The sequence below is a fragment of the Culicoides brevitarsis genome, chromosome 2 (assembly GCF_036172545.1).
Source record: "Culicoides brevitarsis isolate CSIRO-B50_1 chromosome 2, AGI_CSIRO_Cbre_v1, whole genome shotgun sequence".
Taxonomy (NCBI): domain Eukaryota; kingdom Metazoa; phylum Arthropoda; class Insecta; order Diptera; family Ceratopogonidae; genus Culicoides; species Culicoides brevitarsis.
In genome coordinates this window covers 21,915,690-21,929,784 of record NC_087086.1, presented here as the reverse complement: position 1 = coordinate 21,929,784, position 14,095 = coordinate 21,915,690, and the positions used below count along the sequence as shown (strand labels likewise).

The 14,095-nt window shown below is 27.6% G+C and overlaps 1 protein-coding gene across 1 annotated transcript in view; it reads right to left on the bottom strand.

The window, feature by feature from the left end:
- Positions 1 to 3,863: 3,863 nt before the first annotated feature.
- Positions 3,864 to 14,095, bottom strand: part of LOC134829730 (dachshund homolog 2) — a 63,070-nt gene continuing 52,838 nt past the window's right edge. Inside the window, exons 9-11 of the mRNA XM_063842961.1 lie at positions 5,568 to 5,714; positions 4,835 to 5,149; positions 3,864 to 4,056 (exon numbers count right to left, since the gene is read on the bottom strand). Coding sequence (XP_063699031.1) covers positions 3,917 to 4,056; positions 4,835 to 5,149; positions 5,568 to 5,714 — 602 coding nt within the window. The 3' untranslated portion in view covers positions 3,864 to 3,916. The remainder of the gene's footprint in view (positions 4,057 to 4,834; positions 5,150 to 5,567; positions 5,715 to 14,095) is intronic.

The following is a 14,095-nucleotide window of genomic DNA, read 5'->3' as shown; positions in this document are numbered from 1 at the left end:
CGGCCTTACATAAAAACTTAAAAAAGCATTTAATCTTTTTTAATTGATTTGACAATCCGAATCCATCGAAGTATCATTTGATAAATTCAATAACGCGATATTATTTCTCCATATTCTCCTTAAAGGAGGTCTTAGTGGCTTATTTTTCATTATAATGGCTCGCGCAAAGCCAAATCTGGTCGACTAGCAAAATAATAATAATTTTAGAAAATTCAACTCTTATTATATGGAAAATTGTATGTTAATCGCCATTTTGTTCAAAATTAGCTTTAAAGTCTTTTGAAAAACACTCGAATGTTCAAATTTTAAGTCTCTAGCATAAGAGCATATAAGACATTTAGCTAAAATGGATTTTCAGGGCATTTTGATGTGCTCTCATAAGTAAACGGTTTGAACCAAAAAAACGAGGAAAATAGTTTTATTTACTTCAAAGTACGAGAAGTTTATTGAGACCATTTAAATTTTGCTTGGCTATACGATTAAGTGTAGTTTTTTTAGAACAAAAAAATATTCTTTAGAAGAATTAAATTTAAATTTTAAAATAATTTTTGTAGTATTATTACTATTGTTAGTAGTAAATATTTTTATCACTGTTATCAAAAAGTGTGTAAGTATAAATCATAGAAAAATGTTGGACTTTTTTTCTATTTAAAGTGTCCAGTGGTTGCGAGGCATTAACATGCACAATGAATTTAAGGTGGTTTTCTGTACAAACCATAAAAAAATAAATAAAAATACAGGTGTGCAGTCAGTCTACTGTAGGTATTGAGTACATATTTATTAATTCTTTATAGTTTGCGTTTAAATTAGTGTTTTTGTTTTTAGCCTCAAGCATAGGCTGTACTGATTTTTCATTGGTCATATTTGAAAATTAAGTACTGAACAATTTTACTACTTCTGTAAACAGCGAGTTAAACTACTTAATAATATAAAAATGAGAGCGAAGCTCAGTGTCAGGTGTTTTATTTTTGTATTTTACTTTTTATTTTATATTTTTATTATTTACATTGACGATTTTCTATATCTAACGCTGGAACGGTGAATCATAATGAGCAGATAAATAGCAATTCAGTCAAATTACTAAAGACGAAAATCACTAAAGAACCTCAATAGTCAGCATCCAAAGCAACTAATTGATAACTTAATTGAGTGTTTGAAATAAAGACACTCTTTCATTCGAACTCTACCAGCCAATAGCTATCTTCTTCGAATAAAACCTTCTTGCTAATTCCAAATCAAAAAAAAAAAACAGAAACATATTTGTTAGTAAGTGATATCGAATGTAATATGGTGGCTATTTTTCTTTCCTTCATGTTTTACAATTTTTAATAAATATTTTGCTTTGCATTCATAATAATCATTCATTTCAATAAATACAGTATATAAAATACATAACACGTACATAAGTTTTAATGGCTTCTGCTGTTGTTCACAAAATTATGCTTCAGGGCTAAACTCAATCATCGAGAAACTTCAAACCATTTTCTTGCCATTGCTTTGGCTCAATTGAATATTAAGGAAGCATGATTGGATTGAAGAATGAACGGAATGTGAATGCAAAAGAGATGTTTAATTGAACGTTTTCATGTTGTTTTTTTTATTATTATTTATGTTATGCAAATGAGTATTCAATAATAACAATAATAATGGTTATGACGAGACGATGATTGTGATGAACAAGAATAAGAAAACAATGACTGAAATATTAGTTTTACAAAATGGTGGCTTTAATAATTTACAGGAAATTATTCAACGAAACAGGTTTCTTCGTGGTGACAATTTTATTCAATTTTCTGATGTGAATATACATTTATACATATTTTTTATCTATTACGTATAGTTTTGATATGGGTAAAAGACGCAATTTTAAAACTAACCCTCTACGAATCTCTACTTTATTTCGAAGGAAAATCAGGAATTAAACTCGATTAATCGACCGTGTGTGTAACTTGTGGCCCAAAATTTTCTTTTTATAATTTTTGGTGATTGTGAGGTTGCGTTGTGAGATGTGTGAAATTGGGATAAAGTTAGAGTTTATATTTAGTTAGAGGAATTGGTGAAATAACACAAAATATTTATTTTATTTATTTTTTGTTGAAACAAGCCTTTAATTGTAACTAAAAATTATTTATTGAGATGAAGAACATAGGTAAAGGGTAAAAAGAGTTCTAAGATTGGATCGATCAATTTTGAGTTTTTGTCGTAACCGACGGCAAAAAACTACCAATACTTCAATATGGAAATACTTAAAGTAAATATATACTAATTACTACTAATTTTTTTTTTTGCAAAATAAATGAATACAAATGGTCGGTCCTAAATTGAAGAAAAATGTAAATGATGAAAAAGTGCTTTAAGTAATGACTTTACATGAGTTTCCTGTATTTTTATGATAATCATTATTTACCAATAATGAGGTTGAACAACAAATTGTTTTACATAATCGCGTTTTCAAGTTATGAAGCAATTATTTAAACTTCTCGGGCTCAAGTGTAATTGTATTAATAAATATTTAAAAGATTGCAAGTTCGTACTCAGGATAGACAATAAAAGATTAGTAATCTTACCTATGCCATCAGATTAATATTTCATTTCATGTTAACCCCCCCCCCCCCTCAGAATTGGTTTTCTCCTTAAAAATTCACTTTGAAAAATATTTAGTAAATAAGGAAAAGTTGACATTTTTCGGTATTCCAATTATCAAAATGGTCATTTGACATAATTCGCCTTAATTCGATAAATAAATTGAAACAGTATTTTTGATAACTTGAATTTATTTTTATTTTGAAATGCTGTATATTTCTATTATTATTATTATATTTTTCCTTATCAATGTTACCAGCAATTTCATTTATTCTGCTTTACTTTTAATATTAAACTAAATATGTACTTATAACTACAGCACAGACTTAAATTTGAATAATAAAACATAATAATATTGTACCAATATTGGTATTTTTAAAATTAAATATGTATATCTATAATGAATTTTATTATCTAATTATATGTATTTAGGATACTTTTACATACAACATTGACAATAAATATATTATGAGTATATATACTTGTTTTTCTAAGTGTTGAAGTAGAGACAAGCTAAGTGTTTTTAAAACATTCTTTTTTCAATTTTTGTTTCATTTTTTTTCTTTGCAAAATGATTTGCAAACTTAAAAACGCACATTTAAAAAAATCATAGTTTGCTTATTAGAACATATTGGTGAGGACATATTTATGTTTAAGGTTACATTGTATGATAACTTGAGATAAATGTGTTTGATTTTATGTTATTTTACTTTTTATATTATTGTATAAATTATTTATACATATATAATTACAAGTTTATTTTATCATTTAGTGGTTATTATTTTAAATACTAAAATGACGTTTTCTTCATGGAAGAATAATTTTTATTTATTTATAATTTTATTTTATACGTTCTATGTGATTTGTAAATCTTACTCATCATCATTAGTTTATTAAAGTATTGATTTTTGATACAAATACGAATGTGAGATCATCATAAAATAAGAAAAATACTACTGCGCGATGTATATTCTTATAAATTAAAGTTTTTCAGCGTGATAATTTTATTGGTTATCCTCAATATGGTTATCTAATATTATTATGTTAATATAGTTATCTATGATTAGACAATGTCCATAATTTAATTCATATATTTTGACATTGATTCATTTTACCTGTTATAAGTCTAAAAAGAAAATGAACCAAAACATTTTTCATGTTTATATTTTTCTACATTTTTTTTTTACTTGTTTTGATTTATTTATTACTTTTAAACACTGAGCTTATGCAAATTATTAATATTTATTTACTGATAATATACTCTTACCACTATTGATGTTATGTATATATGTATTTTGTTTTATTCGAAAAACGCTTAATTTTTATTATTTGACTAAGTTGCACTGCTGTACAGCACCGAGTTTTTGTAATAGCTGGATCGGTCAGAGAGAGAATTTTTTACAGGGGAATCACCTGTTTCTTCACTATTTTCACGGTGTCTGGCCTTTCGTTCAAGATCTTGTGCGAGAGACTCTGTAACAAAACAAAAACAATTTTAAATAAATGTATATATGTTAAGTAACGAAAAATTATAAATTGATAGAAAAAAATAATTTGTAAATTGACTTTGACTTTTCTAGAAGTGACTAAAGCATTTCGATGTGATTTAAATTTTGAATTCTCAGTTGAAAATTCAATCAAAATACAGAGGGACGAATGAGGAATTTAAATTGGCTAATCCCATTTTCCCTTTCGTGTTTCAAGACTTATTAAATTTTGAACTGTCATCATGATTGTGATATTACTTAGTTTCATTTTCTTTTTATGGGAAAGGGATGAAATTATTGTGTGCTCTCCTAGGTTGTATTGATTTATTTTTTATATGAATACATATTATCATTGTTCTTTTTTGTTTCAAACCGTTTATAATAAAAAGACACACTTGAGACATTTTATTACACATGCATTATTCACCTTTACGTGATATACGCTAAAATCGACAAAACTTTTAAGACAATCATGCACGACAACACAAAATAAAGTCAAAGATTTTTTTCTTTTCATAAATTCACATATCTCGTGCCAATACAAAATAATGGCAGCGCGTTTTATTATTAATAATAAAAATAATAAGAGCAAATGACATTTAATTCTCAAGGGTATCAGCTTTTATTGTTATTATTTTTTGACATATTAAAAGTGTATGCAAAATGAAATCTTGAAATAGGTATTTGATTGCTTCTATCCTTGTATTTAATACTTATGGCAAATAGTTGAAGGTAGAATCGTGTAAAAGAATAATACCACCAACCTGAATAATTTTGCCAAAACCCACCACTTGCCATGACGTCCTGTAACCCAGGATAATTCCAATTGCTTCCCTGTTTATTATCATTATTAGAATTAGTGCTATTGTTTGATTGTTGTTGCGTAGTGTCACGGCTTGATGGACGCGAGCGTGATGAAGAAGACTCTGTTGACTTTGGTTCGTTATTGTTGTTATGTTCGGATTTGTTGCTGTTTTCTTCGCGAGATTGCTGTGGCTGCTTTGAGGAAGACGACGATGAACGAGTCTCACGATCGGTAGCTGATGTACTGTGCTCTCGGTGTTCGTTGTTTGAGTTTTCTAAAAAAAAATAAAGAATAAAAGATAGGAAAATTATGGCCTATTAATATCAATTAGGAGCAGTAATTTCCATCTACTTCAATCTATGTAGGTAGATGATCAATCAATGATGACCATAAAATCTTTTTTTTGTTGTTCAAATACGAAAATAAAAATCATTTTAGATTATAAAAAAACGATGCTAATTGATTTTTTTATGGTCGCATACGGATAAATGAACACTTAATATACCGATACTTTTTTCTAATTAATTAGGAGAGTGGAAAATATTAACCCTTTTTTCTACCACGTCGTGTTATTTACTTAGTCGGGCATTAATGAGTTTAATCCACATTTTGATAATTATTATTTTATACCTGTGTTCGGTCATATGAGAATCTATACCCAGAAAAATCTATGAAGGAAAAAATGAACTAACCTGAAATAATTCGTAGAATTTCAGCAGATGCTCCTGAGGCCTTTAGAGCTTCTTCAATTTGATTGCGTTTCTTTATTTCCATTTCCAATTGCTCACGCAAGCGACAAGTGTTGCGTTTTTCTCTCTTGCAACGCTTCTGGTATAGACCTTAAAAGAAAAATATAGTGAACAAATTAATTATTAAATTTATATTGCTAAAAATTACACTAGATGTTAAAAGAAATATTAAATAATTTTCGCGTTTTATTCGTCTGTGGGAAATACATAATAATAATTTAAACCAAAAACTAGCTGAGCTAATAATTATAATTGTATTCATATAATTTTCTGAAACAAAGAAGACGTATCGTTCTGCGTTTTTAACGTTTATTTGAATTTTATGAATTTCAAGGTTCTTGGATAAGTCTCTCTGATTAATTTATCGGCCGAGCAACGCGCGGGACGAAAAAAAGAAAAAGCTTAATTTTTTTTATCAATAAACAGAAATGCACAGGACTCAACAGACACAATAAACTTTAGTTTTGTGGAATTAATTTATCACCTTTCAATTTATAGTTCAACGGTTTTTTTAAAATAATCAGACACGAGTGATGTGTCCCAGTGCACAAAAATCGTACCGACCCCAGTGAGCATGGGCACGATTTAATTTTTGCGTGCTGGGGAAGTAAGCAATTAACAGGCTCCACCCACTCTGCTTTAAAACTGCTTACAGAAAAATTTTAGAGAAAAAGGTGCAAATGTAAGCAAAAAAGGATCGGACGATTTTAAAGCAAAAAATTTTGCAAATCTTTTTATTCATATATTTAACTAAAACCTGGTATAATATTCAAGCAAAAAATAACAAGAAAACGAGGAAAACTTTACATTCTCTTTATTTATTTTTTTTTTGTTCTTAAATGATGCATGCGCACGCGTGTTTTAAAGCTAGAGCTGGGCTCTTGCAATAAAAAAAAGTTATGTTTTATAGAAAAAAAGGTAAGATGTCTTAGCTTTTTCATTAAATTATCAAACATTTAATTCATACAAATTAGAGTTATCTGTTTTGATTCACTTAACGTGCTTATTTACAGGCTTAAATTCAAGGAATTACAATTTTTTCATCATTTAATAAATTTTATAAAAATTGGGCAAAGTAAAGTTTTACAGAAGAAAATTCTATAAAAAAAATGACAAAATAATAATAATTCTATTGTCTAAATAAAATGAAAAATTTTTTTTGTGTACCTTCAAGGTATCTATACGCGAATTAACTTTTTTTTGTTGATGGTTCTGCATGCAATACGAATAAAATCATCATATACCATCAAGATTAAAAATAAATGGAAGATTTACTGTGTTCTTATTCCTTTTTTCTTCTCTTAAAAATGGTATAATTTGCATCAATAAAATTGCTTTAACTGAAATGCTTTGAGGGATCGATTCTTGAAATAAAAAGTAGCGTTTTTGTCGGTGAATATTTGTACGCATCATGCCTTAATAATAGTTTTGACTCAGGATACAAGATTGTGACAATGCTTAACTAAGTAGGACAAAAATTTTAACATACTAGAACATGTTTTCCAACACTCCAAGTGGCTTTCACGCAGTACTTGAAGCATGAACATTTCATTTGGATGCATAATTAGAAGTGTAATTTCTCACGTACTATATCGAATTTTTCTCTTTAAATAAAAAAAACGAGCTACAAAACAAAAACAAAAGTTTGCGTAGACCGCAATTTAATAATAATTTTCCACCATTCTTGATCGAAACATAAACATATACTTTGGTTGGTTACTTTTTTCAACAACTCATCGCCATTCATTCGTTGACTTGAAGTCTCATCTTTATTATCTTCATTTCTATATTCATTCTCTTCTTTCCATGCCCTTTGCCCACAAAACACATCTTTCATTATTATATTTCTTACAAAATTGTACATTTTACAATTAATAATTGATTACTTTTCATATATTTTTGATGCAAAATATAAAAGATACCATGAGAATTGTAAATAATAAAAAGTACCGAGGAAAAAATCAGAGTGGATCAAAGTGCATTATCATAACTGAGGTAAAATTGTACACACATGAGCTCAAATAGGATTCAAATATACATACATAAAAAAATCTACGTGACTAAAAAATAATTTTTGAAAAATTTTCCGAAAATTCTAATTTCTTTTTTGCTCTTCGCTGTTTTATTTTTCTGGTGAAGCACAAAAATAACTCAATGCCAATAACTCATTTATGATTTACGTTATACATTATTCTCAATCCAATTTCGATTTTCAGGTTATTATTTTTTTTTGCGATTCAATTATAGGTTGCGCTCAACAATATGAATAAGGGAAGAAACTTGAAACAATAATGGATAATCATGAAAAAAAATATATAATCCAATCAAATAATTTAAATCATGTTTCTTGTATTTTATTCACAAATAAAATGTGTGTAAATTTTGAATATGGAGGAATTGATCTTTTTTATTAATTTAAATACATATGTAAGTGAAAATCTAGATAAATCACGTTTTCAGTTCAAAAGTGAACATCAGAAATATTTTGAGATACTGATAAATTTTATAATTCATAACTTAAGCAAAGATTGATTAATAAGAATACAGAAAAAAATCAAGTGAATCGACGAGGTATAGATTTTCTTTAAAAATATCTGCTATTGCGCATTTCCAACGTCGCCGTCGTATCTTTAGCCTTTCTCGGTGACTCGAAATGATCTTGAATTACAAACAGTCTAAAAGCAAACTTATGCATGTACCAGCATATAAAGTCAAAAAGCAAACAAAAGCGATAACAATAAACTTTGTGCCTGATTTGATGAATAATAGAAGCTACACGTTAGGTAGCTGGAAAAGCTGACGGTAAGGTAATACGTATTAATAATCGCACTAAAGAGTGTAAAAACTTGATAGAAAAAAATTAATGAATGGATTTTGGGCTTTCTTGGTGTTCATTTAGAAAGTGGGCGGTTGGACGAAAAAAAGTGTTATTTCTTTTGAAAATACATATTTCAATGAAAGAAAAAAGAAACAAAACCTACTGAAACTAAAAAAGTAGAAAAAATTGAACTAAAAAATCTCTAAATTCTCTTTTGAATATATTCAACTTCCTTACATTTATATTTCAAAATCAAATAATCATAACGACCAATCGTATCTTATAAACTAATAAATAAATAAAATACATATCTCATTAAAAGTAAATATTTTCGTTAAACGTAAGGAAAAACTCTGATGGTGAGGGATACTAAAATCATTTCATATAAATATATATATATATATTTTTTTTTGAAATGAACTGTCCTTCTTTTCTTCAAATTATAAAAATGTAATCCAGAAACTTTCAAAGTAATCCAGTTTTATGGTACATTGATTAGGCAGACCCTCTCTCAACTGTTACAATGGAAAGCTCTAAAATATATTTATATCTCTAGCTTTTCACGCAATAAAATTTGCGCTGTTAGTTTTTATTTTATGATTGACATTTTTACTATGGTTCATATATTTCTTAAACTTGACTTCACGCCTACGGGTCTTATAAAATATTTTAATAATTATAATAATTTGAACAAAAAATGAAATGACATTTTTGTGGTTGTACGATATGTTCAAATCGATTTGAGTGAAAACAATCATAAAAAAATTACAATTTAGAGTTTGCGTAAAAAATAAACTAATTTAATTCAAATTAACTTGGAAATGAAAAAAATAAAATCATTTGAGCTACATTATTTCATCACAAAATCAGTAACAAAATTTACTTTTCTACAAAACCTTTCTTCTACTTCAATTAGGTATATTTTATATACAAAGTTTGAGGGTAGGTTTTTAAATTTTCTAGAGAAATAATCCACCACAACAAATTTCGATTGAAAACTGATTGATTGATAAGGCACAAGTAGCGTTGAAACCCTAGATTTCTTATACTTACTTTTTTTTATTTCAGAAAAAAGCACTTTACACCATAAAATCACCTCATAAATCTCTGATTAAATGTTCTTTTTTTATCTGAGTTTCTATTCTTCCTCGAAAAATCGTATAGAAAAATTGAATCCTGGTATGTTTGAACGTATTGTAGGTTGAAGCAATAATTGAAAAATGTATTTATTATATATTTTACAATGGTATCAAATATCAATTTTGCCAGATTTACAGAAAAAGGCACGGAAAATATTCACCGAAAAACATATTTTTCTAGTCTAATTCACAAATTCTCCGTTGTACGGATGACGGTAATAATGCATAGCAATAAAATTCATGTAGTGTATTAAAAGATAAGAGCACAATATTTCCCTTTTTTTATATTAAATGTGCTCTGTAGTGGATGAGATGTAAAAAAAAGATAAAAGGGAGACGTTTTTCTGTTTCACTTTTGAGTTTTTTAAAATCGCATTTTTTAATAAGCAATAAATTATAAAAATGTTTGAGTGTGTGTATCATTGATTCGCTATTGTTTGTCTTTTGCATTATTTTGATTTTCGAATGTTAGAGTGGGTAGATATTTTATATTTGCAGATCTTCCATATGCCGTATATGTTTTCATTTTTGCTGAAAATTTCTCACTCTAGTTCGGGAGATTTAACACAAATCCAACCATATAATTCCCTTTAATAGCGTCATTCAATATCCATGATGATGATGTTTTTATTACTTTTTTCATCATTTTTTTTTTCTTTTACAGAAAAGGCAACTTTTTAACAATGGACTCACAAGCTCCCTTTCGGTATTTTCCATCCTTGACATAAAAAAATTCTGGCCAAAGAAAAAATAATACGTCCCATGAGAAATACGTTTCAATATTTCAGTTCAAACCAAAACAGGAGATATATATACACACACGATATTCTAATATCATCATCAGCTATTTTTTGATGATTTGATACGAATATTGAAAAGAATATGATGATGCATGATTGAATATTTATGACATAAGTATGAAACATTATTGACAGTCTTATCACTGCAAATGAAATAGAGGAAGATTGCACTTCGTCACACTTTATCCATTTAATAAAAAAAAAAAGAATAAAAGAATCGAAAAATAAAAAAAGTTATTTTTGGAGAAACGGCAATAGTCAAGGCAAGGTAGTAAAATTGTGTGTCACCTATCTTTTAAAAAGAACATGGTACAGCTTTCACAAAAACAGAAAAAAAACGCAAATCATTTTGATATTATTTACAACGATGGAAATCGGTCGATATTGCTCATATTGACTATAAATTTTTTTATGTTAGCATCGAGAGCTTCTTTCGAATGCTATTGAATTTTATAAGATATTACTGAGTAGTGCTACTAAAACTTTGTCTTATCTGATTTTTCTCCAATTTGTTAAAATTTTAAACTTTAAAATATCACATCTGAAGTATTAGAAAATCTTATTGAGTTTGAACAAACCATATTAGTAAAACAAAAGACACACATAGAAAAGTAATTAATATTCAGATATGTTTTAAGAGTTTGGACCAATATGTTACAACGGTGACTACAAGAGTATTTATGGTAAGACAAAGCATTTTGGCCGAAACATGTTACCAAATTTTATATGTTTTCTTCTGCTTCTCAATCTCAATTAGTTTAAATTTATTAAAACATAGTTTCAAAGAGGAGTGAGACTATTATATTTATGCTTTATTACGAATATCGTTACGGTAAACTTTCATACTTTGAATTTCATTAATTTTGAAATATGTAGCATTGATCATCAATTTACAAGTATGATTTTTAGGGGTATTTTTTATACAATAAAGATATAATAATAAAACTTAAAGAAACAATCGTTGTACTATATTTATCTAAATGCACTTGAATATTTTGTGTTTTATTTTATTATTAAATTTATAATACTATTTAATACGCATAACAAAAAATATTTACATATATCAAGATTCTAAGCTTAGTGTATTAAGATGATGTAGTATTACTAGCCTGAACAGTTTTGTGTCTTAGCTACACTGAAATAATGTGTACTAAGTAGCTTTTGAAATGATCCTGCCTAAATTTTAATCAGGAAGAATTTAACTGTTTCCGTAAATAGGTATTCTTAGATGAATGTGTTTGGGAATGAGGATTTTCTTATTTCTACATCAAATTTATATTTTATTGCTCATATGATACAACATTAAGAATGTGATTATTCAGAAAATGCTTTTGCCTATTGTTCTTAAAATTTATTTCTTTAAAATAACAAGAACGACGACATGTAATTTTCAGGTCATGAATCTTAAATTAAATACGTATCTGATAATCTTGTATATTTATTAAAATAACACATACGAGGGGAATAGAAGCTTTGTTTGTAACCCCATAAAAGTTGAGAAAAATCAATATTAAAATATTAACATGTTTCCTATGGATTTCATCCAGTTTGATTTGAAATGTAAAAATATTATGTTCAATTTTCCTGATAAATTATTAAATTTGCGTATATTAAATAAATTTTATTAAGGTCTCATGAAATGACTATAAGCAATTTGTTTAAAATTATTTAGACTAAAACATTTTTTTGAACGGCCACAAAAAATATATGTGAACCACAACAAACCTATTCAACCGAGAATCCTTTTTTATTCATTTGCCTGGGTGGCTTTTTTCGACGTTTTGATCAAACAAGTTGCATCATGTAAACATTTTTGCATGTCTCGATGTTTGGAAAGGTATGCATGTTTTAAAAGACGATATTAATTTCAATTGTGGAAAAGAATAAACTCGAAATCGCAATCTTTTTTCTTTTGTATCGTCGCTTCCTCAGCCCGATAATATGCAATCTATTTAAATCTCCTACGTATGTCAAAAGTGAATACTCAAGTTGTGATTCGGATCCTTTTGAAGGTCTCTTGATAGATCTACAATTTAAGTGCTCAAAATCGAAAACAAATCAAGGTACTGGATTTGCATAGTATTCACTTTTATCACCAATAATTTGGTCCATTCAAATGAAAGCTCTTATCGAAAAACAGCAGTCTGAGTTTAATTATTACCTATTATGGAACACGAGTCGAGGCATATTATACTATTCAAACAAAAAAATATCAGCCGCCATAAACTGCAAACAGATAATGTACAAAACGAAGCGCCATCCTATTTCAAAGCTCAAATCTTTTTAAAATCTTTTTATTCACTGTGTGTTATCAAGATTTTTTTCTCTTACAGAAACAAAAAAAAAATCCGTTTTAAATAGATATAAAAGCGCTTTATTTGCATCATTTGTGCTTATACACATACAATATCAATTGTAGCTAAAGTACACAACTTTTTAATCAACTTGGTCCATTATATGAACAATTCTTGTTATTATGAGCGGATAGAATAGCGATTAATATCTGAAAACAGTTTTTGAATTATCTCTTGTGCAAGTAAAATATTTACACAAAATCGGTAGGTTTGATTCGACGAATCCACGTGCAAGTTTTTTAAATTCATAAATAAAAATATTAAAAATATTGTTTTATTTTATTACTTGTGGAAATTGTTATCAGAACATAAAAATGATTATTTTCCTTCTGAAATAATTTGATGAGGTGTTGTAATTTACTCACATAAATTAATACCTTTGATGGATGTTTTGCAGAAAGGTTTGACGAAAAATGGGGCATTTTATATTCTCTTTTATATTTCGTCAAAGACTATTTGACGTGAAAAATAACCTTAAATACCTATAATCATTATACTATCTTCAAAGCAGAAAAGGAGGTGTCAGTGTGAAAAAGGACTATCGCTGGACTGAAAGGTTATATATGAGAGTTACGTATGAAAAGAGACATATTAGCCTTTGGTTATTTTACATATTAATAGTTTGATGATGTTTACACATTTAAAAATTCAGAAGAAAACTTTGAAAGAAAATATGATATTTAGAACAGAGCGTTATCCTTTGAAATGTGAGCTTCTTGAAGTAGATGTAAAATACATAAAAATATTTTTTGTGGTCCACATCAATTTACATGAAAAGACAACAGTGGTCAAAAGAAATGGGATACCCTTTGTTCCGAGCCTTTTTATAAGTCTACTATTTTATTTAAATAGTTTTGAGACAATGTGAATGTAGTTGTATATAGATCAAAAGAACAAAAAATATCTAACCAAGAATGTCAGCATGTTTTCGATTTGCCGAAACATTTTTTCAGTTTTGCAAATTCTTACTACTGAGAACATTTTTGTTACAAAAACAATTTTTATACGGCTACATTAAAGAATTTAAAATAAATTGGTTTTCAATGGATTTTGAATAAACAACACATTCAGTTGGTAGAACATTTTCCATAATGATAAATAAAAGGGGTGACACTTCACCTCACCGATTATTATTTTTCTGTCCTTACGATTATTATATATTACGAAGAGTGTATGTTGCGATCAATGAAGTGTGAGGAACGAGGGGGTGCCTCTTTTTATTTGTGTTATTTTTGTGCAAGTGTAAATGAATGGAAAAATTTTGTTGAATAACAATAATAATAATAATCATTGTAATAAATAAAAAACAAGCACTTTTAATTATTTACTTTAAAAGGTTTTTTTCAAAAAAGTAGTTATT